This window comes from Thamnophis sirtalis, unplaced genomic scaffold (genome assembly GCF_051295495.1).
Source record: "Thamnophis sirtalis isolate CommonGarterSnake01/CBP01778 unplaced genomic scaffold, rThaSir2_p1.2 scaffold_5, whole genome shotgun sequence".
Taxonomy (NCBI): Eukaryota; Metazoa; Chordata; class Lepidosauria; order Squamata; family Natricidae; genus Thamnophis; species Thamnophis sirtalis.
The window spans coordinates 4,379,846-4,405,482 of record NW_028261385.1 but is presented as its reverse complement, the minus strand read 5'-3'; the positions used below and the strand labels follow the sequence as shown (position 1 = coordinate 4,405,482).

The 25,637-nt window shown below is 45.5% G+C and overlaps 1 protein-coding gene across 13 annotated transcripts in view; it reads left to right on the top strand.

Annotated features, from left to right (window-relative positions):
* The window catches only part of CELF4 (CUGBP Elav-like family member 4), an 861,219-nt gene that overhangs the window by 121,853 nt on the left and 713,729 nt on the right, over window positions 1-25,637 (top strand). For all 13 annotated transcript variants that reach the window (XR_015696625.1, XM_087715271.1, XM_087715270.1 and 10 more), the window contains exon 2: window positions 22,325-22,407. Coding sequence is in view for 12 of the 13 variants with exons in the window: in XM_087715271.1 (XP_087571397.1) it covers window positions 22,325-22,407 (83 nt within the window). In the remaining variant the exon portion in view is untranslated. The remainder of the gene's footprint in view (window positions 1-22,324; window positions 22,408-25,637) is intronic.

The following is a 25,637-nucleotide window of genomic DNA, read 5'->3' as shown; positions in this document are numbered from 1 at the left end:
GGGGTTTGTCGCAAGACTTTGTTATGGCCTTACAAAACCACATTATGCCTCTCGCATTGTGTTGCGGCCCTCCAAACTCTTTGGGGATTGATTAGAGAGGAATGGTGTGACCTTTGCGGCAATTATTATCCATCTGTGTTTCATGCAATTATTATTTATGTTGCTGAATCCCCGGGTGGCAAAATTAAAATAGGGAAGAGATGGAAGTGTCTCCGCCCACACACCCCCATCCAACCTTCTTCTCGTTTCTCCTGTCTTCAGCTTCCATAGCCTTCTAACAATGAAGGCCTCCCTGGAGGCAGTTTGATACGTCCTCATGTTTCGTAGAGACGGTGGCTCAATAGAATGACAGTTAATTACTGGCGAGGATTGTCCACAGCCCTTCACTGAAGGAGAAGGAGGAAGAAGGAGGAGGAGAGGAGGAGGAGGAAGAGGAGGAGAAGGTGAAGAAGGATAAGGAAGGGAGGGAGGGAGGAGGAGAAGGATGGGGGAGACGAGAAGGAGGAGGAGGAGGAGGAGGAGGAGAGGGAGTTGGGGAAAAGGAGGAGGAGGAAGAAGAAAAGGATGAAGAGGAAGAAGAAGAAGAGAAAGAGGAGGAGAAGGAAGAGGAGGAGGAAGAAGAAGAAGAAGAGGAGGAAGATGGGGAGGAAGAGGAGGAGGAGGAAGAAGAAGAAGTGGAGGAGGAGGAGGAGGAAGAGGAGGATGAAGAAGAGGAGGAGGGGGAGGAGGAAGAAGAAGAAGTGGAGGGGAGGAGGAAGAGGAGGAGGAAGAGGAGAATGAAGAAGAGGAGGAGGAGGTGGAGGAGGAGAAGGAAGAGGAGGAGAAGGGGGAGGAGGAAGTAGTAGTAGTAGTAGTAGTAGTAGTGGTGGTGGTGGAGGAGGAAGAGGAGGAGGAAGAAGAAGAAGTGGAGGAGGAGGAGGAGGAGGAGGAGGAGGAGGAGGAGGAGGAGGAGGAGAGGGAGTTGGGGAAAAGGAGGAGGAGGAAGAAGAAAAGGATGAAGAGGAAGAAGAAGAAGAGAAAGAGGAGGAGAAGGAAGAGGAGGAGGAAGAAGAAGAAGAAGAGGAGGAAGATGGGGAGGAAGAGGAGGAGGAGGAAGAAGAAGAAGTGGAGGAGGAGGAAGAGGAAGAGGAGGATGAAGAAGAGGAGGAGGGGGAGGAGGAAGAAGAAGAAGTGGAGGGGAGGAGGAAGACGAGGAGGAAGAGGAGGATAAAGAAGAGGAGGAGGAGGGGGAGGAGGAGAAGGAAGTGGAGGAGGAGGGGGAGGAAGTAGTAGTAGTAGTAGCAGTAGTAGTAGTAGTAGTAGTGGAGGAGGAGGAAGAGGAGGAGGAAAGAAGAAGAAGTGGAGGAGGAGGAGGAGGAGGAGGAGGAGGAGGAGGAGGGAGTTGGGGAAAAGGAGGAGGAGGAAGAAGAAAAGGATGAAGAGGAAGAAGAAGAAGAGAAAGAGGAGGAGAAGGAAGAGGAGGAGGAAGAAGAAGAAGAAGAGGAGGAAGATGGGGAGGAAGAGGAGGAGGAGGAAGAAGAAGAAGTGGAGGAGGAGGAAGAGGAAGAGGAGGATGAAGAAGAGGAGGAGGAGGAGGAGGAAGAAGAAGAAGTGGAGGAGGAGGAGGAAGAGGAGGATGAAGAAGAGGAGGAGGGGAGGAGGAAGAAGAAGAAGTGGAGGGGAGGAGGAAGAGGAGGAGGAAGAGGAGAATGAAGAAGAGGAGGAGGAGGTGGAGGAGGAGAAGGAAGAGGAGGAGAAGGGGGAGGAGGAAGTAGTAGTAGTAGTAGTAGTAGTAGTGGTGGTGGTGGAGGAGGAAGAGGAGGAGGAAGAAGAAGAAGTGGAGGAGGAGGAGGAGGAGGAGGAGGAGGAGAGGGAGTTGGGGAAAAGGAGGAGGAGGAAGAAGAAAAGGATGAAGAGGAAGAAGAAGAAGAGAAAGAGGAGGAGAAGGAAGAGGAGGAGGAAGAAGAAGAAGAAGAGGAGGAAGATGGGGAGGAAGAGGAGGAGGAGGAAGAAGAAGAAGTGGAGGAGGAGGAAGAGGAAGAGGAGGATGAAGAAGAGGAGGAGGGGGAGGAGGAAGAAGAAGAAGTGGAGGGGAGGAGGAAGACGAGGAGGAAGAGGAGGATAAAGAAGAGGAGGAGGAGGGGGAGGAGGAGAAGGAAGTGGAGGAGGAGGGGGAGGAAGTAGTAGTAGTAGTAGCAGTAGTAGTAGTAGTAGTAGTGGAGGAGGAGGAAGAGGAGGAGGAGGAAGAAGAAGAGGAGGAGGAGGAGGAAGCAGAGGAGGAGGAGGAGGAGGAGGAGGAGAATGCCTCCAGGGTTAGGAAGTGAGATGTTTAAGGTGGTCCTTTCTTGGATGCCACCAAGAAAAGGGGGCCAACCTATTCTCCAAAGCACCAAAATGCAGAACAAGAAGCAATGGGCGGAAACTAATCCAGGAGAGAAGCAACTTAGAACTAAGGAGGAATTTCCTAACAGGAGGACAATTTAACAGTGGAACAATTTGCAACACTGGAGGTTTTTAAGAAGAGACTGGACAGCTATTTGTCTGAAATGGTATAGGATCTCCTGCTTGCCCAGGGGGTTGGACTGGAAGACCTCCAATTCTATTATTCTATGTTCTAAGTTTTATCATAGAGCTAAATAATTGAAAGAGTCATAGACACAGAGTGCCTAGAGAAATCCCCTTTTTCCAGCCCCTCTAGGACTTTGCTTAAACCTTGCAGAGGCCAAAGTTAGTTAACCCCCCACTCCAGAAGGAGTCCATGACCCAGCTCACCAAGATAGGTTTATTTAGCCACACGCATGGCTGGGTATATCCATCTAATCTCTCGTGGGTTAATTGACTGGTTCAATTGATTCTGGGTCAGTAAACCGACTGGGTCAATTAACCCTTTTTGGAATTGCTGTGACACGTTGTTTCCTCCATTGACCCAATTAAGCATGCGGTGGGAGTCAAGCCAGCCAGAGCTTCCGATGGCTGCTTGGGCTGGCCTCGCCTGAGATCCCCGCGGAAAGTTCTGAGTCCACCAAATTGGACTTTTCATTTAACCCCCACTACAGTCCCAGATCTCCTAATCTGTGTTTGCAACACAGTAATTCAATTACAGAATGGGAAGGCTTGATTACTGCAATGCGCTTTACATGGGGCTGCCCCTGAAGAATGTTCGGAGACTACAATTGGTCCAGAATGCGGCCGCGCGAGCGATATAGGGTGTACCTAGATACACCCATGTTACACCTATCCTCCGCGAACTGCACTGGCTTCCCATCGGTCTCCGAACGCGCTTCAAGGTGCTGGTTATTACCTTTAAAGCCCTACATGGCTTGGGACCTGGATATCTGCGGGACCGCCTCCTGCCACATACCTCCCAACGACCCATAAGATCTCACAGGCTGGGCCTCCTTCGGGTACCGTCGACCGAGCAATGCCGGTTGGCGACTTCTCAGGGGAAGGCTTTCTCTGTAGCTGCTCCGACCCTGTGGAACGATCTACCTGTAGAGATCCGGACCCTTCCCACTCTCTCGGCCTTCCGAAAAGTCACTAAAACCTGGCTGTTCCAGCAGGCCTGGGGCTGTTGACCCTAAAATACGGTCCAGCCCCATTTAGAACGGAGTGTATGGTGTGTTGTTTTTTAAATCTATCTTTCCTTTTTCCTTGTATTTTGATTTTTGATTTTATTTCTGTATTGTAAGCCGCCCGGAGTCCTACGGGATTGGGAGGCATATAAATGTTATTAACATTTATATGGGTGGGTGGGTGGGTGGGTGGGTAGGAGGGAAGGAAGGAGGGAGGGAAGCAAGGAGGGAAGGAAGGAGGGAAGGAAGGAGAGAAGGAGAGAAGAAAAGAGGGAAGGAAGGAGAGAAGGAGAGAAGAAAGGAGGGAAGGAAGGAGGGAAGGAAGGAAGGAGGGAAGGAAGGGGGAAGGAAGGAGGGAAGGAGAGAAGGAGAGAAGAAAGGAGGGAGGGAAAGGGGAAGGAGGGAGGGAAGGAAGGAGGGAAGGAAGGAGAGAAGGAGAGAAGAAAGGAGGGAAGGAAGGAAGAAGAAGTAGGATAGTTGTAAAATAAGATGGGTTTATGGGATGGTAAGAAAGCAACTTCAATTATATTGTCAACTGTAGAGGAGAAAAACTGTTACAAATACATATTATTAATAACAGTTATGAGATCATATAATTGTGAATGTATATATGAGAAATAAAAATTAAAAAAATGTTATTAAACTTTTAAACTTTTAAACTTCTAGTCCAATTGCTCACAAAAGGATCCCTTAGGACACCAAGGCTTGAAATTTTGGGCTTGGAGAACCTAGAACAGTGACGGCTAACCTCTTTGCCATTGTGTGCCAGAAGTGGGAAGAGCGCAGGGGGTCATGCGCAGGCATGCCCACACCCATAATTCTATGAGCGCAACCCTTCTCCCCACACAGGTGTGCATGCGACCCCTGCCCTCCCCCCACTTTTTGTGCATGACTGACCCGTTTTTCACCCTCCCCAGGCTTCAGAGGCTTTCTAGGAGCCTAGGGAAGGTGAAAGTGGCCTCCCCCCACCCCAAAAACCCTCCGGACGCTTCAGGAGGCTTCCCTGAAGCCTCCGGAGGGAGAAAAATGGCTCTAGGGGCAACACAGAAGTTTGTTCCCAAACTTCCAGTTTGTCCATTGGGTTGTTTTTCACCCTCCAGAGTCTTCAGAGAAGTCTCCAGAGGGTGAAAACTGGCCAGAAATGGAAGGCCAAAGTCAGCTGGCCAACATGTGCATGTTAGCACACACGGCAATGCCTCACGTGCCCTAACAAATGCCTTTGTGTGCCACCTTTGGGCCGCATGCCATCGATTTGCCATCATGGACCTAGAACTATGCCGCCTATGGTTAAGCTGGTTAAGAGCGAATTTGAAATTAGCATATAGAAGGAGAGAAGAAAGGAGGGAAGGAAGGAGGGAAGGAAGGAGAGAAGGAGAGAAGATAGGAGGGAAGGAAGGAGGGAATGTAGGAGAGAAGGAAGGGGGAAGGAAGGAGGAAAGGAAGGGGGAAAGGGAGGAGAGAAGGAGAAAAGAAAGGTGGGAAGGAGGGAAGGAGGGAAGGAGAGAAGGAGGGAAGGGGAAGGAGGAAGGGAGGGAAGGAAGGAGGGAAGGAAGGGGAGTAGGAGACAAGAAACGAGGGAAGGAAAGAGGGAGGGAGGGAAGAAGAAGTAGGACCGTTGTAAGATAAGATGGATCTATGGGATGTTAAGAAAGCAATCTTTTAAAATTAAAAAAAAAAGAAATTAGCATATAGAATAGAATAGAATAGGAGAGAAGAGAAGAGAAGAGATAGTAAGCAAGGGAAGGGAAGGAGGAAGGAGAAGAGGAGAGGAGTTGGAAGGAACCTTGGAGGTCTTCTAGTCCAACCCTCTGCTTAAGCAGGAAAACCTATACCATGTCAGACAAGGGTTGTCCAATCTCTTCTTAAAAACTTCCAGTGTTGGAGCATTCACAACTTCCGGAGGCAAGTTGTTCCACTGATTGATTGTTCTAATTGTCAGGAAATTTCTCCTTAGTTCTAAGTTGCTTCTCTCCTTGATTAGTTTCCACCCATTGCTTCTTGTTCTGCCCTCAGCTGCCTTGGAGAATAGCTTGACTCCCTCTTCTTTGTGGCAACTCCTGAGATATTGGAAGACTCCTAGCATGTCTGCCCTAGTCCTTCTTTCTATTAAACTAGACAGACCCAGTTCCTGCAATGGTTCTTCATCTGTTTTAGCCTCCAGTCCCTTAATCACCTTTGTTGCTCTTCTCTGAACTCTTTCTAGAGTCTCCACATCTTTTTCGTGGTGACCAAACTGGATGCCGTATTCCAAGTGTGGCCTTCCCAAGGCCTTATAAAGTGGTATTAACCCTTCAGGTGATCTTGATTCTATCCCTCTGTTGATGCAGCCTAGAACTGTGTTGGCTTTTTTGGCAGCTGCTGCACACGGCTGGCTCCTATTTAAATGATTGTCCACTAGGACTCCAAGATCCCTCTCACAGTTACTATTGTTGAGCCAGGTACCCACATATACTGTACCTGTGCATTTCATTTTTCTTGCCTAAATGTAGAACCTTCTTTTTTTCACCCTTGAATTTCATTTCATGAGATAGTGCCCAATGTTCAAGTTTGTCAAGATCCTTCTGTATCTTGAGCCTGTCTTCTGGAATGTTGGCTATTCCTGCCAGCTTGGTGTCATCTGCAAATTTGATGAGTTCCCCATTTATTCCCTCATCCAAATCATTGATGAAGATGTTGAAGAGTCCTGGGCCTAAAACAGAGCCTTGGGGTCCTCCACTGCATACTTTCCTCCATGTAGATGCAGTTCCATTGAGGACTACACATTGAGTGCGGTTGGTCAGCCAGTTGCGAATCCATCTGGTGGTGATGCTGTCTAACCCACAATTTATATTTTAATTGTTTATTTTCTTTTCTATTTCCTTTGTTTGTTGGCTATATTAATGAAAGTTATTAGGGAGCAAGGCACCCCTTTATCTACATTTTCCTTCAGTTCAAGAAACACAGAGAAGTTTCCGTTCCAGACAAAGATAATTTGCGACATCCAGCAAAATGTCATCCAAAATAGGCGACGGGAAGGATGAAATTGATATTATGTTCTAGTCTTAAAAAGAATTACATTTTTTTATATTAAAAAACATGATGTATCATCGGGGTTTGTCACCGGAGAAATTGTGTAGAATCTATAAAGGCCTTTCGAATCTTTGCTGGAAATCTGAACAAGTGGAAGGGACATTTATCGTGCCGGGTGGACATGTAAAAAAAATAAAATAAATGCCAGAACATTTTGTATACAAATATGCGCATTAATTCAGAAGATTTTAAAGGTTAAAGTACGATTCAAAGCAGAGGTGTTTTTTTGGGAGGACAGTGAACAAGCAGCTGGGAAAAAGTCATGTAATTATGTTTTTATATACGGCAAGGAGAATTATAATTTACTCAGAAGTAGGAAAATTTGAGGGGCGCGATGGCTCAGCTGGAAAGCTGGCAGCCAAGGTTTGAGATGCCAATGTCATCCACAGGGGTGAAATCCTCCCGGTTCAGCCTGGCTGAACCAGTAGGGACAATTGTCGTTGGTTCTCCGAACTGGCAGGAAAAACTTGCTTTAAAAAGTGGGGAAAAAGGTTAGCCACACCCACCCAGTCACATGACTGCCCCCCAACAAAGCCACGCCCACAGAACCGGTGGCAGAAACAAAATTAGATTTCACCACCGGCCATGCGGACTAGAAGACCTCCAAGGTCCCTTCCAATTCTGTTGTTTTTGAAATGAAACAGGAGGAGGAGGAGGAGGAGGAGGAGGAGGAGGAGGAGGAGGAGGAGGAGGAGGAGGAGGAGGAGGAGGAGGAGAGGGACTCTGGGGTGCTTGGTGTTCTCTGAGCTTAAAGGTTTTCTTGCAGATGTTTCATGACCCAACTAGGTAACATCATCAGTGCTAGAAGGGAGTAGGGTCTTTATATTCTAGTGACTTGCCCTGTCAGTGCCCTCTAAGACCACTCCCACCAACCCTGACAGGGCTAGCCACTAGAATATCAGCTAAGAGCAAACCCTGCTCCCCTCTAGCACTGATGATGTTACCTGGTTTGGTCATGAAGCGTCTGCAAGAAAGCCACCAAGCAGGGAGTGGAACAAGCACCCCACAGTCCTCCTCATCGTCTCTGCCTATCCCCTTCTAGCTCTGATGATGTACCCTGGTTGGGTCATGAAACGTCTGCAAGAAAACCTCGAAGCTCAGAGAACACCAAGCATCCCACATCCTGCTCCTCCTCCCGGCCTCTCTCCCACCCTTCTAGCACTGATGGCGTTACTTGGTTGGGTTCTGAAACATCTGCAGGAAAACCACCAAGCTCAGACAGCAACAAGGACCACCCCTCCTCCTCCTCCTCTTCGCAAACCCATCTCCCTTCTAGCACTGATGACATTACCTAGCTAGGTCATGAGATGTCTGCAAGAAATCCACCGAGCTCAGAGAGCACCAAGAACCCCTCAGTCTCTGTCTCATCTGATCTCCTCCTTCTGGGGAAAGGATTTGGTTCTAATCCTTCGATCCCCATCCCTCCTCTTGCTCCCAGCAGACCTTACGAGTGGGGAAGTGGGGGGGGTCTGTTTTCCCAAGGACAGGAAGAGTTCACCACCCGTTTCCTGTGAATTATAGACCTAGTTGGAAGCCTAGCAGACCTTCATTATTCTCAGCTGTCGTGAGGCCCATCACCAGGAGAGGAAATATATAGCAACCATTACAGGAATATCACACTCTGTGGTTTATCTTTTCGCTGGTGTGCCTCCATCAGCATGCCATTCATTAAATGCAATAGTGGTATTTATTTATTTATTTATTTATTATTTTATTTATTTATTTGTCTTGTATGCCGCCAAGTCCCGGAGGACTCCGGGAGGCTCACAAAAGAAAGAGGGGAAAATGAGACAATGACAACATATTAAAAACAAAACCAACATTCACAATTTCTATGGAGGTAGATGCTTCTCAGCCCCCCCCCCCCCCAGCCTGCTGGAACAGCCAGGACTGGGTGGCTTTGCGGAAGGACGGGAGGGTAGTAAGGGTCCAGATCTCAATAGGGAGCTCGTTCCAGAGGGCCGGAGCTGCAACAGAGAAGGCCCTCCCCCGAGGAGTCGCCAGCCGACATTGGCCGGCAGATGGAATTCGGAGGAGGCCTAGTTTGTGGGATCTGATGGGTCTTTGGGAGGTAATCGGCAGGAGGCGGTCTCTCAGGTACCCAGGTCCGATGCCATGTAGGGCTTTATAGGTAGCGACCAGCACCTTGAAGCGGATTCGGAGACTAATAGGTAGCCAGTGCAGCTCGCGGAGGATAGGTGTAACATGGGTGTACCTGGGTGCACCCACAATCGCTCACGCGGCTGCATTCTGGACTAATTGGAGTCTTCGAACACTCTTCCAGGGCAGCCCCATGTAGAGCGCATTACAATAATTCAGCTGGTTCAGACTGGTTTGGACCAACAGCTAGTGGCGACTTCCCCTCCACCCTGGATCCTTGCTGTCCTATTTCGCCATGTTTTCTAACCTGCGTGCATGCACGGGAGGCGTGCATTCTCACGAAGCGAGCGCGTGCCAGCACGCTCACAGTTTTGGTGCGCGACGAACCGGTGGTAAAATTATGTGAAATCCACCTCTGATTAGGTGGTGTCAACTACTCTGGGTTTGAGGCTGGTGGCATTGTCTTCTCTTTTATCGTCTGGAGAGCAGAGTCCCACGCAGCGCATGATTTAGTACCAAAATTAAATTTTGAGTATAGTTTTCCGTTTGAGTTTTGACCAGTTGTATTTTCAAAGCCATCCAGACATCACGAGCTTAATTGTTGAAGCTTCTTCCGCGTGAAATATATACTTCTTACAACCCCTATTATTTGTTTGCACAGAAAGCAAATAAATAAAGACATGTGTGGGTTATTTCCAGGTTTATCGGGAAACCTAGTTTAGACTAATCTTGGCTGAGTTTAAACTAACTCACAAGGCTGGCTTAATGGTTGTTAGGGATTCAGCCCTTCTGGCTTCAGACGCGCAACGCTAGTGTCTTCTGAATGGTGTTGAAATTCTCTGTCCTGGGAGGGTAGAAAGAATGCTATTCTTACATGGACATATAAGAAAATACAGACTTTGAATATCTGAATGTCCCAAGGGTGTTTTTCAGGAGGCAACAGGAATTTCTTGTTTTTTTCTTTTAAAGATGTTTTGCTTCTCATCCAAAAAGCTTCTTCAGCTCTGACTGGATGGTGAGGAACAGAAGGATTTATATGCCTTGCAGGCGGCTGGTCATTTGCATCCTTTTAGAGGATCGTTGAGGCCACTTGGAGGTTTATCTCTGTCCTCAGGGTCACCTGAGTGGTGCAAATGGTTCCTGTAGTCTGCAATTTTCCTTCTGGAAATCCATTCCTACACCCACACCACCCAAGGCTCTTCATCCCAGATTGTATAGCTAAAGGTATGTAGAGATTCTCCATCATCCAGGATATGATTGTCCCAAAGGTCCTTTTTCAGGTGGCAACTGGACTTTCTGGTTTTTCTTTGAAGATGTTTCACTTCTCATCCAAGAAGCTTCTTCAGCTCTGACTGTATGGTGGGGAAGGGAAGGATTTATATGCCTTGCAGGCAGCTGGTCATTTGCATCCTTTTAGAGGGTCGTTGAGGCCACTTGGAGGTTTATCTCTGTCCTCAGGGTCACCTGAGTGGTGCAAATGGTTCCTGTAGTCTGCAATTTTTTCCTCTAGAAATCCATTCCTACTCCCACACCATTCCAAGGGTCTTCATCCCTAATTGTGTAGCTAAAAGTCTGTAGAGATTCTCCCATCAAGAAGTTTCTTGAGCTCTGACTGGATGGTGAGGAAGGGAAAGATTTATATTCCTTCCAGACAGCTGGTCATTTGCATCCTTTTAGAGGGTCGTTGAGGCCACTTGGAGGTTTATCTCTGTCCTCAGGGTCACCTGAGTGGTGCAAATGGTTCCTGTAGTCTGCAGTTTTCCCCCTCTGGAAATCCGTTCCTACTCCCAGCCCATTCCAAGGGTCTTCATCCCAGATTGTATAGCTAAAAGTCTATAGAGATTCTCAGTCATCCAGATCATGATTATCCCAAAGCTCCTTTTTCAGGTGGCAACTGGACTTTCTGGTTTTTCTCTGAAGATGTTTCACTTCTCATCCAAGAAGCTTCTTCAGCTCTGACTGGATGGTGGGGAACGGAAGGATTTACATTCCTTGCAGACAGCTGGTCATTTGCAGCCTTTTAGAGAGTCCTTGAGTCCACCTGGCCGTTTCTCTGTGTCCTCAGGGTCACCTGAGTGGTGAAAATGGGCGTGGAGCCTTCTTGGAACTGCTGAAAGGTTCCAAAGTATTGTAGCAGTTCCAAGAAGGCGCCACACCCATTTTCACTATTTGCATCCTTTTAGAGGGTCCTTGAGGCCACTTGGAGGTTTGTCTGTGTCCTCAGGATCACTGACTCTCTAAAACAACTGAGCTTGTCAATCAGAAAAGTCAGCAGTTCAGTGGTTCGAATCCCTAGTACAGGTCTCCTGTGTGAGCAGGGGGTTGGACTAGATGACCTCCGTGGCACCTTCCAACTCTGTTCTGTTACTATTACTGTCAGACCAGCTGTGTGCAAGGAACATAAACAGTTCTAGGTTCTTGGTTGCTCTAGACCAGGCACCGCCAAACTTGGCAACTTTAAAACTTGTAGACTTCAACTCCCAGAATTCCCCAGCCAGCAGGCTTGGCTGAGGATGGGACTGAAACCATGATGGCTAGGGAATTCTGGGAGTTGAAGACCACACATCTTCAAATGGTCAAGTTTGAGAAACATTGATGTACATTAAGAGAAAAAAAACCCATCACATTTGTGTTTGATTTTAAAACCAATGGATATTCTCATTCATCCAGGTCACGGTTATCCCCAAAGTGCTTTTTTCAAAAGGCAGCTGGAGTTCGTTTTTCCTTGAAGGCATTTTGCTTCTCATCCAAGAAGCATCTTCAGTGCTGATGGAATATGAAGGATGGAAGGATTTATATCCCTTACAGTCCTCTGAATGCAGAGAAGAGCAACAAAGAGGATTAGGGGACTGGAGGCTAAAACATATGAGGAACGGTTGCAGGAACTGGGTATGTCTAGTTTAATAGAAAGAAGGACTAGGGGAGACGTGATAGCAGTCTTCCAATATCTCAGGGGTTGCCACAAAGAAGAGGGAGCCAAGCTATTCTCCAAAGCACCTGAGGGTAAAACAAGAAGCAATGGGTAGAAACTAATCAAGGACAGAAGCAACCTAGAACTGAGGAGAAATTTCCTGAGAGTTAGAACAATTAATCAGTGGAACAACTTGCCTCCAGAAGTTGTGAATACTCCAACACTGGAAGTTTTTAAGATGCTGGATAACCATTTGTCTGAAATAGTATACGGTTTCCTGCCTAAGCAGGAGATTGGACTAGAAGACCTCCAAGTCCCTCCCAACTCTGTTATTCCATTCCATTCCATTCCATTCTCTATTCTCTATTAGCTATTCTCTATTCTCTATTCTCTATTCTCTATTCTCTATTCTCTATTCTCTATTCTCTATTCTCTATTCTCTATTCTCTATTCTCTATTCTCTATTCTCTATTCTCTATTCTTTTCTGTTCTATTCTATTCTATTCTTATTCTTTTTTGTTCTGTTCTGTTCTGTTCTGTTCTATTCTATTCCATTCCATTCCCCTCCTACTTCTATTTCCATTTCCATTTCCATTTCCATTTCCATTTCCATTTCCATTTCCATTTCCATTTCCATTTCCATTTCCATTTCCTTTCCATTCCATTCCATTCCATTCCATTCCATTCTATTCTATTCTATTCTATTCTACCTGAACCATGAATAGAAATCCTTCCATCCTCCACCATTCGCTCAGAACTGAAGAAGCTTCTTGGATGAGAAGACAAAGAAGGAAAAACAACATTCAGTTTCCGTTTGAAAAAAAAAATCTTAGTCTTAAAATTGCCAAGTTTGGAGAGTCCATCTCTAGAAGAAAAGGGGATTTTGGGGGATTTGTATTTTTCCTGGGCACCACGGGGTTAACTGATGGCCCTGCCCTCCTTCTGGAGACCAGGATGCAGCCACAGGTGTGAGACACACCTGTCCCTGCTGAATCCCAGTTTGGATTTTGCAGGAAGAGGCTGTTAGCTATTGCTCCTCCTTTGGATGGAGATTTGAAGCTTCCTACGGAGCACAAGCTTTGCCCACCCAGGCGTTTTCCACCTGGTTGCAAATCTGGAGCTGGCCATGTTCATGGAGAAACCTTTCTTCAGAAGCACATCAAAAACGTTGGGTGGATTCTGTAGTAACATTGTTTTCACCAGTGTGTGGACAACTCTCTGGTCTGCAGCTTTCTTCAGTGTAGAGACAGATTTAAGACTTCAGCTTTGAAGTAAGTGCTACTGTAAGGATGTGTGTTTGTAAAGCAGGGGTGGGGGAACCATGGGCCTTTTATGACTTGGGGACTTCAACTCCCAGAAGTCCCAAGCCAGCATGGCTGACTCAGGAATTCTAGGAGTTGAAGTCCCCAAGACATAAAAGAATCATGAGTCCCCACTCCCAGATTCAAACGATGATTTTTTTTTAATGATAAGTACCTGGCATGTCCTTTTTCTGGAAACCCTTTTTTTCTCCAAAAGGAACACTGAGACATGGAGGCCTAAGGAAGAACTAGAACTCACCATCTCCTGGTGATAGGCCCAAAGTCAAGCAGTTGGCTTTCATATTTAAGGTGGGACTAAAACTCACCGTCTCCTGATGGTTTACCCCAAAGTCACCAACCCAGCTTTCATGCCCCAGGCAGGACTAGAACTCACCACCTCCTGGTGATTGGCCCAAAGTCACCCAGCTGGCTTTCATGCCTAAGACAGGACTAGAACTCACCATCTCCTGGTGATAGGCCCAAAGTCACCCAGCTGGCTTTCATGCCTAAGACAGGACTAGAACTCACCATCTCCTGGTGATTGGTTCAAAGTCAACTAGAGCTCACCATCTCCTGGTGACGGGCCCAAAGTCTAGCAGTTGGCTTTCATATTTAAGGTGGAACTAAAACTCACTGTCACCTGGTGATTGGTTCAAAGTCACCAACCCAGCTTTCATGCCCCAGGCAGGACTAGAACTCACCATCTCCTGGTGATTGGTTCAAAGTCAACTAGAACTCACCATCTCCTGGTGATAGGCCCAAAGTCACCCAGCTGGCTTTCATGCCTAAGACAGGACTAGAACTCACCATCTCCTGGTGATTGGTTCAAAGTCAACTAGAACTCACCATCTCCTGGTGACGGGCCCAAAGTCTAGCAGTTGGCTTTCATATTGTAGGTGGAACTAAAACTCACTGTCTCCTGGTGATTGGTTCAAAGTCACCAACCCAGCTTTCATGCCCCAGGCAGGACTAGGACTCACCATCTCCTGGTGATTGGTTCAAAGTCAACTAGAACTCACCATCTCCTGGTGATAGGCCCAAAGTCACCCAGCTGGCTTTCATGCCTAAGACAGGACTAGAACTCACCATCTCCTGGTGATTGGTTCAAAGTCAACTAGAACTCACCATCTCCTGGTGACGGGCCCAAAGTCTAGCAGTTGGCTTTCATATTGTAGGTGGAACTAAAACTCACTGTCTCCTGGTGATTGGTTCAAAGTCACCAACCCAGCTTTCATGCCCCAGGCAGGACTAGGACTCACCATCTCCTGGTGATTGGTTGAAAGTCAACTAGAACTCACCATCTCCTGGTGATAGGCCCAAAGTCACCCAGCTGGCTTTCATGCCTAAGACAGGACTAGAACTCACCATCTCCTGGTGATTGGTTCAAAGTCAACTAGAACTCACCATCTCCTGGTGACGGGCCCAAAGTCTAGCAGTTGGCTTTCATATTGTAGGTGGAACTAAAACTCACTGTCTCCTGGTGATTGGTTCAAAGTCACCAACCCAGCTTTCATGCCCCAGGCAGGACTAGGACTCACCATCTCCTGGTGATTGGTTCAAAGTCAACTAGAACTCACCATCTCCTGGTGATAGGCCCAAAGTCACCCAGCTGGCTTTCATGCCCCAGGCAGGACTAGAACTCACCATCTCCTGGTGATTGGTTCAAAGTCAACTAGAACTCACCATCTCCTGGTGAGGGGCCCAAAGTCTAGCAGTTGGCTTTCATATTTAAGGTGGAACTAAAACTCACTGTCTCCTGGTGATTGGTTCAAAGTCACCAACCCAGCTTTCATGCCCCAGGCAGGACTAGGACTCACCATTCCGTTCCATTCTACTCCATTCCATTCCATTCCATTCTTCTTTATTCTGTTCATTTCCATTCCATTCTGTTCCATTCCATATTTTCTTTATTCTGTTCTGCCCCGTCCCATCCCATCCCGTCCCATCCCATCCCATCCCATCCCATCCTATCCTATCCTATCCTATCCTATCCCATCCCATCCCATCCCATCCCATCCCATCCCATCCCATCCCATCCTATCCTATCCTATGCTATCCTATCCTATCTATACAGCAATATGCTCAGAGTCATGAATTTGAGATGGGCTGCGGTATTAGCTGAGACATAAATTAAAATAAACAATAAATCACCACACCCCATTAACACCCGTTAAGCTCAATGGGCTACACAGAGACACAGACAGATAGATAGAAGATACCTAGGTAGGCCTCGATTAGCCTGGTTAATGAATCCCACAAAACGGTTGCCTGGTTTGAATCTGCGCTACTCAAGAGTGAGATTTCTACGGAAAAATGGGGTAATTGGTTCCAGCTCAACGGAAATAAGCAAGGGAAAATTTTTAAACAGAAATGTTTTCGTGTATATTAATGAATTTTTTACAGTTCAGGATAAAAAGAATGTAATTTAAATGTACGGTAAACAAAGCCACAGAGCGGTTGCGGAAAGCACAATAAAACTAGACAAATTCTGCATATCATTCCTGAAAGGAAGCTTACAATTAAACAAACACACACACACACACACACACACACACACACAAAAATGCACACCACCTTTTTTTTTAACAAAAACCTCTCCATTTTTCTCCAATTTAACTTTGCTTTTCCCTCTTTTGCACACACAAAGATGAAAAGACTCGTAAACTCGTGAATGCAACTCTATGCGTGCCAGCCTCAATTGTGCACCCATTAGCCTCACATTAACTGCATGAAGAATGGATGGATGGATGGACAGATGGAAGATAGACAGATACTGAAGATAAGATGATAGAATGAGATAGAGTAACCATATAACAGAGCTGGCTGGGGAATTCTGGGAGTTGAACTTCCCAAATCTTAAAAAGTTTAAAGAGTTCTGATTTAGAGACACCGTTTTCACGGGGCTCTTAAATTTGCCCAATCATACTTCAGCACCATTCATGGCCTTAGAATAGAATGAGATTAACAGAGTTGGAAGGGACCTTGGAGGTCTTCTACTCCAACCCCCTGCTCAGGCAGGAAATCCTATATCATTTCAAACAAATGATTGTCCAATCTCTTTTTAAAAACCTCCAATGTTGGAGCATTTACAGCTTCCGAAGAGAAGGTGTTCTATTGATTCATTATTCTAACTGTCATGAAATTTCTTTTTAGTTCTAAGTTGCTTCTCTCCTTGATTAGTTTCCACCCATTGCTTCTTGTCCTGCCCTCGGGTGCTTTGGAGAATAGCTTGACTCCCTCTTTTTTGGGGCAGCCTCTGAGATATCAGAACACTGCTATCATGTCTCCTCTGGTCCTTCTTTTCATCAAACTAGCCATACCCAGTTCCTGCAACCGTTCTTCATATGTTTTAGCCTCCAGTCCCCTAATCATCTTTGTTGTTCTTCTCTGCACTCTTTCTAGAGTCTCCACATCTTTTCTACATCGTGGTGACCAAAACTGAATGCCGTATTCCCAGTGTGGCCTTGCCAAGGCATTGTAAAGTGGTATTAACCCTTCACGTGATCTTGATTCCATCCCTCTGTTTCTGCAGCCTAGAACTCTGTTTCCTAGAGACTCTAGAAAGAGTGCAGAGAAGAGCAACAAAGAGGATTAGGGGACTGGAGACTAAAATATATGAGGAACGGTTGCAGGAACTGGGTATGTCTAGTTAATGAAAAGAAGGACCAGGGGAGACATGATAGCAGTCTTCCAATATCTCAGGGGCTGCCACAAAGAAGAGGGAGTCAAACTATTCTCCAAAGCACATGAGGGCAGGACAAGAAGCAATGGGTGGAAACTCATCAAGGAGAGAAGCAACTTAAAACTAATTAGAAATTTCCTGACAGTTAGAACAATTAATCAGTGGAACAGAAGTTGCCTCCAGAAGTTGCTCCCACACTGGAAATCTTTAAGAAGATGTTGGATAGTCATTTGCTTGAAATGGCATAGGGTTTCCTGCCTAGGCAGGGGGTTAGACTAGAAGACCTCCAAGGTCCCTTCCAACTCCGCTATTGTATTGTAAGCTGAAAATACCCTTCCTCGTGTCTGGTGGTCTTCATTGGCTTTGTGGCCAGCCTAGACCAACAGTTTGTGGCCTTTAATCTTTTCATCACTCAAAAGTGGCTTTAAAGAAATACACTCGAGACCGGAGAAAGATGTCAAGGCATACGGCGTCTACAGAGTGCAAACAGTACTTGACCATATAACCTTAGGCGGAGGTGGAAGTTAATAAAGAATCTATACAACATTTTTGTTCAGCTTAAAAATGAAAGACAAACAGGTAAAAGAGATAAAGATAGTCTGGGCAAAAAAAAAATTGGATATATTACACTGTTGGAAGAAATGTCCATCTGGGTTCAATTCCAAGTTGGGGGAGAGGAGACACTGGAAACATGGAGGCTGCTTGGAAAGATAGTTTTAATGGTGGACAGGATCACATGCCTTGGAGCTCCTGAACAGAAAAGGGAGATCAGATGCTTCCAGATGTTGGGCGAAGAAGAAGAAAAGAGGCAGAGATACTGAAAGTCCCTGGTTTAATGCCCTCTCTGGCCTTTGATCTTGAGCTTGTATTCTGATTGGTTGTCAGACTCCCACGGGGCCATGCTGGGGCAACTTTGTAGGCTGTGCTTTGAGCCCCAAGTTTGGTTGCCTTGTCGGCTGATGCAATTTTCCCAGGTGCCTTGGGGTGAGTTTCTGTAGAAGGCTAATCCCAGCTTTGTTATGTAGAGTAGACTAGCTCAGGCTGTGTAATGGCCCATTGATAAAGGCGAGGGGCTATTAAAGAGGGAGTCTGTTTCCTGCCTAAAAAACACATTTTTCCATATCTTATCCAGGGAAGTATAATATTCTGCCTTTTTGTTTAATGGTTTAATGGTGGACAGGACCACATGGGTTTGAGGTCCTGGGCAATCGAGACATGGGGAGGGGGGAAAGAGACAGAGAGAGAGAGAGAGAGAGAGAGAGAGAGAGAGAGAGAGAGAGAGAGAGAAAGGAAAGAAAGAGACAGAGAGAGACAGAGAGAGACAGAGAGAAAGAAAGAAAGAAAGAGAGAGACAGAGAGAGAGAGAGAGAGAAAGAAAAAGAAAGAAAGAAAGAAAAAGAAAGAAAGAAAGAAAGAAAGAAAGAGAGAGAGAGAGAGAGAGACAGGGAGACAGAGACACAGAGAGATATTTATACCCTCTCTTGGGCTTTGAACTTGCTTCTTGTTCCTGTGAAAGAAATGTATTCTGATTGGTTGTCAGACTCCCATGGGTCATGGGATGTTTGCAGAGTGCAAAAACTTTTTTTTAATTATTTCCCTCTTCAAAATCCTGGTGCGTCTTATACTCCGGTGCCTCTTATACCCCCAAAATACGGTATTTACAAGAAAAACCTATAGTTTATTTTATTTTATTGTCATTGCACCTTGTACAACGAAATTAAATGCAACCTTCAGTGCACAATGACAGTTCAGGTTGCGGTTGTTGAGGAATCCTGTGCAGTCATTAAGCGCAACATCAGGGGGTGGATGGTTTCCTCATTGACTTGACTTATTGGAAACTGGCAGCGAAGATCCCAAGGGGTGATGATGTGAGTGTGGGAAGCTGTGACCACTGTAACTGTGTGCCAGTTGCCAAGTGTCCCAGTCACGATCCTGTGACTTTGGGGACACTGCGACAGCCACAACTTCAAGGACCGGCCATAAGTCCTCTTGTTGAGCACTGTTGTAACTTCGAATGGTTGCTGAACAATACGTCACTAAGTGAGGACTACCTGTAGAGTCAAAAGCCCTTCCCTGTCTTTCATGGTCGACAAAGCATAAGGAGACCAGACCAGAAATGGCAGACTACACTTCACATAATCCCCAGCCAACATAGTTGGGGTTATAAGTTATATTCCAACATCTGGAACACACCCATAATGAGTCCTCTGGAAACCTAGCAGAAAAGGCAACTTCACATTAATTTAAAAGGAAGATTAGGAGATATTAATTTTTCAAGAGCCCTGATTAAAGGACAGAAAAGAAAAGAAAAACACTTTTTCTGGGAGGGATCAGAATGGGAGTTAAGATGTAACTTTGGAGAACACATCAGCTGGGACCATTTAGAGGGAAGATAGATATAACATTAGATGAGAGTATGTATGTATGTATGTATGTATGTATGTATGTATGTATGTATGTATGTATGTATAGACAGAGACAGAGACAGAGACAGAGACAGAGACAGAGACAGAGACAGAATGAGGAGGATAGATAGATAGATGATAGATAGATAGATAGATAGATAGATAGATAGATAGATAGATAGACAGACAGACAGACAGACAGACAGACAGACAGATAGATAATAGATGGATGGATGGATGGATGGATGGATAGATGGATAGATGGATAGATGGATAGATGGATAGATGGATAGATGGATAGATGGATAGATGGATAGATGGATAGATGGATAGATAGATGAGAGGTGAGAGGTGAGAGGTGATAGGGATAGGTGATAGGTGATAAGAGATAGGTGGATGGATGGATGGATGGATGGATGGATAGATGGGTAGATGGGTAGATGGATAGATGGATAGATGGATAGATGGATAGATGGATAGATGGATAGATGGATAGATGGATAGATGGATAGATAGATGAGAGGTGATAGGGATAGGTGATAGGTGATAGGTGATAGGTGATAAGAGATAGATAGATAGATGGATAGATGGATAGATGGATAGATGGATAGATGGATAGGTGGATAGGTGGATAGATGGATAGATGGATAGATGGATAGATGGATAGATGGATAGATGGATAGATGGATAGATGGATAGATGGATAGATGGATAGATGGATAGATGGATGAGAGGTGAGATAGATAGATAGATAGAGATAGATAGATAGAGATAGATAGATAGATAAAGATAGATAGATAGATAGATAGAGATAGATAGATAGATAGAGATAGATAGATAGATAAAGATAGATAGATAGATAGATAGATAGATAGATAGATAGATAGATAGATGATAGATAGATAGATAGATGCCTCTTGGTGGGCTCCGTAGTGCCCTGGGGTCTCTGGCCTGCTGGCAAAACCTGACTCTTCATGCATTTTGAAATAATGCCCAGCGGGGAGGGGAGACAACCTTATTATTTCTGCTAGGATGATGTATAGCTTCAATTCCTCTCGGCTTATATAAAATGTTTTATAGGTGGCACCTACCACTGGCGGGATTAGCAAAGATGTTTAAAAACAGGTCTGCCAGATGTTGGAAATGTAATCAGATGCCTGGTACATATTCTCACATGTGGTGGACATGTGCAAAAGTAAAGAAATATTGGACAAAAATGCATGCACGGTTAGAGAAGATGTTGACGTGCCATATGGATCATAAGCCAGAAATATTTCTGTTAGGTATAATACCAGAAAGGCATGATAAAGGGAATATACATATATTTAATATGACATGTCTTGACAGCAGCAAGAATTATATTTGCACACTACTGGAAAGATGAGGAAACACCTACCAAAGAAGATGTATTTTTTTTTAAAAAAAAATTACTAGATTGTACAGAAATGGATAGATTGACATTAAAGATAAAAGAAAAAGACGATACAGAATAATTTTGAACATGGGACTTGTTCTACAAATGGTTGGATAATAGAGGTAGAAATTAGGAGCTGGGAAAGTAGTATTATGTAAGAAAATGGATTCAGACAATATGTTGTTCACAAAACACTTGTGTACTGTATGTAAACTATTTTTTAAAAATAGTTTTAAAGAGAGAATCAGTGTTCTGAATAATGCATCCACTTAAAGCAGAACTCCGAGGCAGGTAGATTCCTCAAAGAACATATTTATTGCCTACATCTTATCAGCACAGCTAGTAAAAAACCAACTCCGAAAGTTCCTGTGTTTTTTTCCCTAATTAAAAGAGCAAATAGTTCCCTCCCCAGATGTCACTGGTCACATTGTCCAATGAAAGTGGCTGGCAGGCTGCTCGGTCACTCCTCTCCTCCTTCCAACTGCCACCTGTTGGGATGACCTTGGTTCCCACGAGAAAACTTTTTGTTTCGACTGTTTAGCCAGCCTATCTATTCCCCCTCCCTTCCCCTTCTCAGGGTTCGTGGCAACCAAGAGGCCGCACAAGACGGCTTCAGCCAGGTTCGCTTCCGAGTTGACAGAGGGTTGGATTAAGCTTGAGGGCATAATTGTTCAACTAGCCTCCCATGAAGGGATGGGATTGAAAAATGTTAGCAACTGGTTCTATGCCTGGTTTTAGCGTGGCAATGGTGGCCATGGCCATACTCGGCCTCCTGCACCACAGTGGCGGTGTGTGTGTGTGTGTGTGCTCCGGAGACTTTCTTCAAGCTTCCGGGAGGGTGAAAACAGCCTCTCCCAGGCTCTGGAGGCATTCCAGAGGTGGGAAATGGGCCCTTTTGTAGACTTCCAGAACTTCTAGGAGGCCCATTTTTCACCCTCCCGGAGCCTCTGTGTGGGCCCTGAACTTACCTGGCATCCAAAATGGGCAGTGTGGAGACTCCTGGGAGGGGTGGGGAAAGATGAGAAGGGGCGGCCCGTCCTTGCAACTACCAATTTGGTGAATCAGGTGTAAAATTAGCATCCAGTTCACCTGAAGCAGTCTGAACCGGCTGAATCCTACCCCTGCTTCCATGTTTAGAAATGGAGCCCTCTGCTCACGGAGAATATCTGGTCCTACCAGACATGGGATCTGAAGAAAAAGCTAGCCTGTTCTCATTTTGGCTGGATTATTGCAACGCGCTCTACATGGGGCTACCCTTGAAAAGCGTTCGGAGACTGCAGTTAGTCCAGAATGCGGCCACGCGAGCGATATTGGGTGTACCGAGGTACACGCACATTACACCTGTCCTCCACGAGCTGCACTGGCTACCAATTGGTCTCCGGACGCAATTCAAGGTGTTGGTTATTACCTTTAAATCCCTACATGACTTAGGGCCAGTGTACCTTCGAGACCGCCTACTGCCACATACCTCCCAGCGGCCAGTAAGATCCCACAGATTGGGCCTCCTTCAGACGCCGTCAGCCGGACACTGGTGGCTGGCGGCCCCCCGGAGGAGAGCCTTCTCTGTGGCTGCTCCGACCCTTTGGAATCAGCTACCCCCAGAGATCCGGACCTTGCCCACTCTCATGGCCTTCAGGAAAGCTGTTAAAACCTGGGTATTCCGGCAGGCCTGGGGCTGTTGACCTCATTGTTGAGGTCCAGCCCCGATTAGAACGAATGCATGTGATTTTGTGATTTTAAATCTGTCTTTTCTTATTATTTTTTTCTTCCTCTTTTTTGTAAGCCGCCCGGAGTCCTTCAGGATTGGGCGGCATATAAATTTTAATAATAAAACAATAATAAATAAACAAATAAATAATCCCCCCCCCCTTTCTTCTTCTTTTTTTTACAGGTTGTGCCTTCCTAACGTACTGTGAACGAGAGTCTGCTCTTAAAGCCCAGAGTGCGTTGCACGAACAGAAGACTCTTCCAGGGGTGAGTCCAGATTGTTGTTTTCAGATGCTTCCTTGTGGTTGGAGAACGTCAATGGCGCGATGTTCGTTCCAAGTACGGCATCTACCGGGCAGATAGAAAATGCCGTACTTTTGCTTTCTCTTTTGAACGCTCTATCTTCCTGGTGTTTCATGGTGGACCGGGCCCACCAAGAAGGAAGTGATTTGCGATGCCAAATGATGTTGATTTTCCTTTCGAAAAATTGAAGGGGCTTCTGAGCAGTGACATGATTGGCTGTTGTGGAGACAATGCGTTTTCTCTCGACTTGAACCCAAAAAGATTGCAGATGTTGAGTTCCTCACTCAAGGGTGTTGATGGCTGTTCGGATTTGGGCCGTTCTTGTTTTAGCATTTGGAATAATTCTGGTATCTTAGAAAAAGGCTGGAGAGAGGATTGGAAGCAAAGAATGGCACCATTCTTCACAACCGGATCATACTCTACAATTTTTTTAGTGTCGTCCAGGGGGGGGAAAAATATAAATTTGACACAAGTAGAACGATTTTTTTTTTTAAAGGAAGATAAAGATGTCATTTACAAAGCTACCTATGATCGATTTTATGTTGCATGAATAAGACATACTGGCTGTGTTTGTGTGATGAGTTTAAACTGGTTGTTGAATGCCATTTTTTAAAAATACTTGCTTATCCTTAAAGCAGATCGAGATTAACATGATAGGTGAATGATACAGATGCTCGATTCACAAATGGCTTGGTGAATAGTGTTTGTGTGAACAGAGCCACTCTTCTGCCTAATGTTGGAACTTTGGGCCCATTTCACAGAAATAGCTATCAGCAGAGAATTGAGAAAAAAAAGGAATTTATCGTAAGTTGGAAGGGGGGGGTATCTTCGTTACTATTGTGCAAGATTTGATACTCAGTTTTCCAGTTGTTGCTGATGTAAGAATGGGGGTGAAGCTGAGTCTTCCATGGCATTACTCACTGTTTACAACTTGTGCAAACCCTTTCACCGACCACCTCCAAATATTGTTGTACATCCCTTTGAACATTGCTGAAATGTGCAGTTTTTACTTCTTCTGGTTTTATCCTTTCTTTCTTGGTGCTTTTAAAAACTCAGGTGCTCCGAATTACATCTCTTAAATTGGGTAAATTGGGAAAAAAAGGTTTTCTGTTGTGTTTTTCTGGTTTATCCCATGATGGATCATCCCGATTTGGTTTGGAGTCAGGCGGTGCCCAAATGGAATTAAATTAATAAAACGCACGGGGTTATGCCAAGATAGACGCTTGGATCGCTTAATGCTGCCTTAATTTTTCCCATTCCATAATTTGATCCTCAATTCTGTTGCATGTTTCTCTCCTTGTGGAACTCTGCTAAGTAGAACTTCCTCATAAAGCCTTTCAGAGCCAAAGATGTGCAGTCTTTCAATATTTTGCATTTCTTTAAAAAAAATACCTTCACGGATTCATTTCAATTCGTTGTCCTCCATCTGGCTCTTGGCTCGCTACGAATGGCCGAAGCGAGTTCAGTTTTATTGGCACCACATTACAAAATGCCGCCGTTGTTCCTGGTTTTTCTTCTCTGGTACAAAATTTAGTTTCAGCTGCAAAGGGAATTTTTTTTAAAAAAAAAAAGACCAGAAAGAGAAGGGTGAAAATGGGATTTTGACTTGTTCTGCAGAACTCCTTCTGACACAGCTTGGATGCCTGCAACTTTCTGGCTAAAGGGGATTATTATTATTATTATTTGCCAGCATGGTTGCAAGCTGCTTCTGAATGAGCCACAGGTTCTAGCTTGGTGTTTCTCAACCTTGGCAACTTGAAGATGTCTGGACTTCAACTTCCAGAATTCCCCAGCCAGCGAATGCTGGCTGGGGAATTCTGGGAGTTGAAATCCAGACATCTTCAAGTTGCCATTTGGTTAAGGTGGCCTGATCTGTTTCAAGGAGTATAAGCCATTGCCATGAACCTATCTAGTTACTCAAAGCTCCTCTTCCTATTGACTTAACATTTTTTTCCTTCCTTGGTAACCGTCTTCCTTCTCCATCGAAGCACCCATTTTCCCTTCACCTCAGTTATTCTCAATAAACCTATTCTCAGTCTAAAGGTAAGAAGGGAGGAGACTCTTGTGGCCTCTCGGCCATCTGCTCCTCCAGCAACCGAATCAGAGGAGGAGGTTTGGGAGACAGGGTTAGCAAAAAGGCAACCCAAGAGCTCCGAGGGGGAACAGGGAATGGAGCTGTCAGATAGAAAGAGGGGGAGGTGGAGCCTGGGCTGTCCGTCAGCCCTCGGATGGAGAGTCAACAGCCCCCAAGTCAGGAGGTGGCTGATGAGGAAGAGGAGGAACATCTGGGTCCAGTGCCTGATGTGTGGATGCGCAGAAGGCAGAAGAGAGGAGAGCAGTGGAAATCTATGGGCCGGTCCTTGGGAAGGAAGAGCCACCACTGCTAGTGAAGCTCCACTCTAGCTCTAGGGATAAAAGGCAGGGGGCGGAGATGAATAGAAGTGGCAGAGGAGAGGAGAGCAGTGGAAATCTATGGGGCGGTCCTTAGGACAGAAGAGCCACTGCTGCTAGCGAAGCCCCATCTTAGCTCTCCTGCTGGATGGACTTTAACCTGTGGAGAGAGAGAAACTTTCAGATGGGGCTGCTGGTGCTCCAATCAGGGAACCATTGGTTTAACTTTGAAGGCATTGTCATATTTGGGGAACTGGGTCAGAATAGAGACCTTGCTTGTAGATTATATGAAGTTATCTCTCTGTTGGTAGACCTGGGACTTTTTCTGGGAGGTGCAGGAATGATATCTGTAAGAACTTGATATACGTTGCGTTAAAAAAAAAAGGTGACGATAGCTTCGAATAACGACTGGAGACAAGTTATGTCTAATATCCTCTGCTCTAGACGACAAAGTATTCAAGAAGATGGGGAAATGGACTTCAAGTTAAATGGATACATATATAGCCTATCATTTTGACCTGCTATAAAACCAATAAAATATTTAATAGTTGTTTAGTCAGTTGTTTAATTAGACTTCAGCAGGTCGGATCTGACTCCTGGCAGCTGTGTGGGCAAATGTCCATCGTGTACCACCCTAATCTCCTTTAATGTATCTCCCACCTGATGGTCTTCTTCTTGTCCTCCATTCCTCAACCTTGCTGAGCGTCTTGACTACCTTCTAGTTCATCTTGACTACCTTCTAGTTCATCTTCTGCTCACGTCATGTGCCCCACATATATGGACGTCTCTGCCGGGGGTGGGTT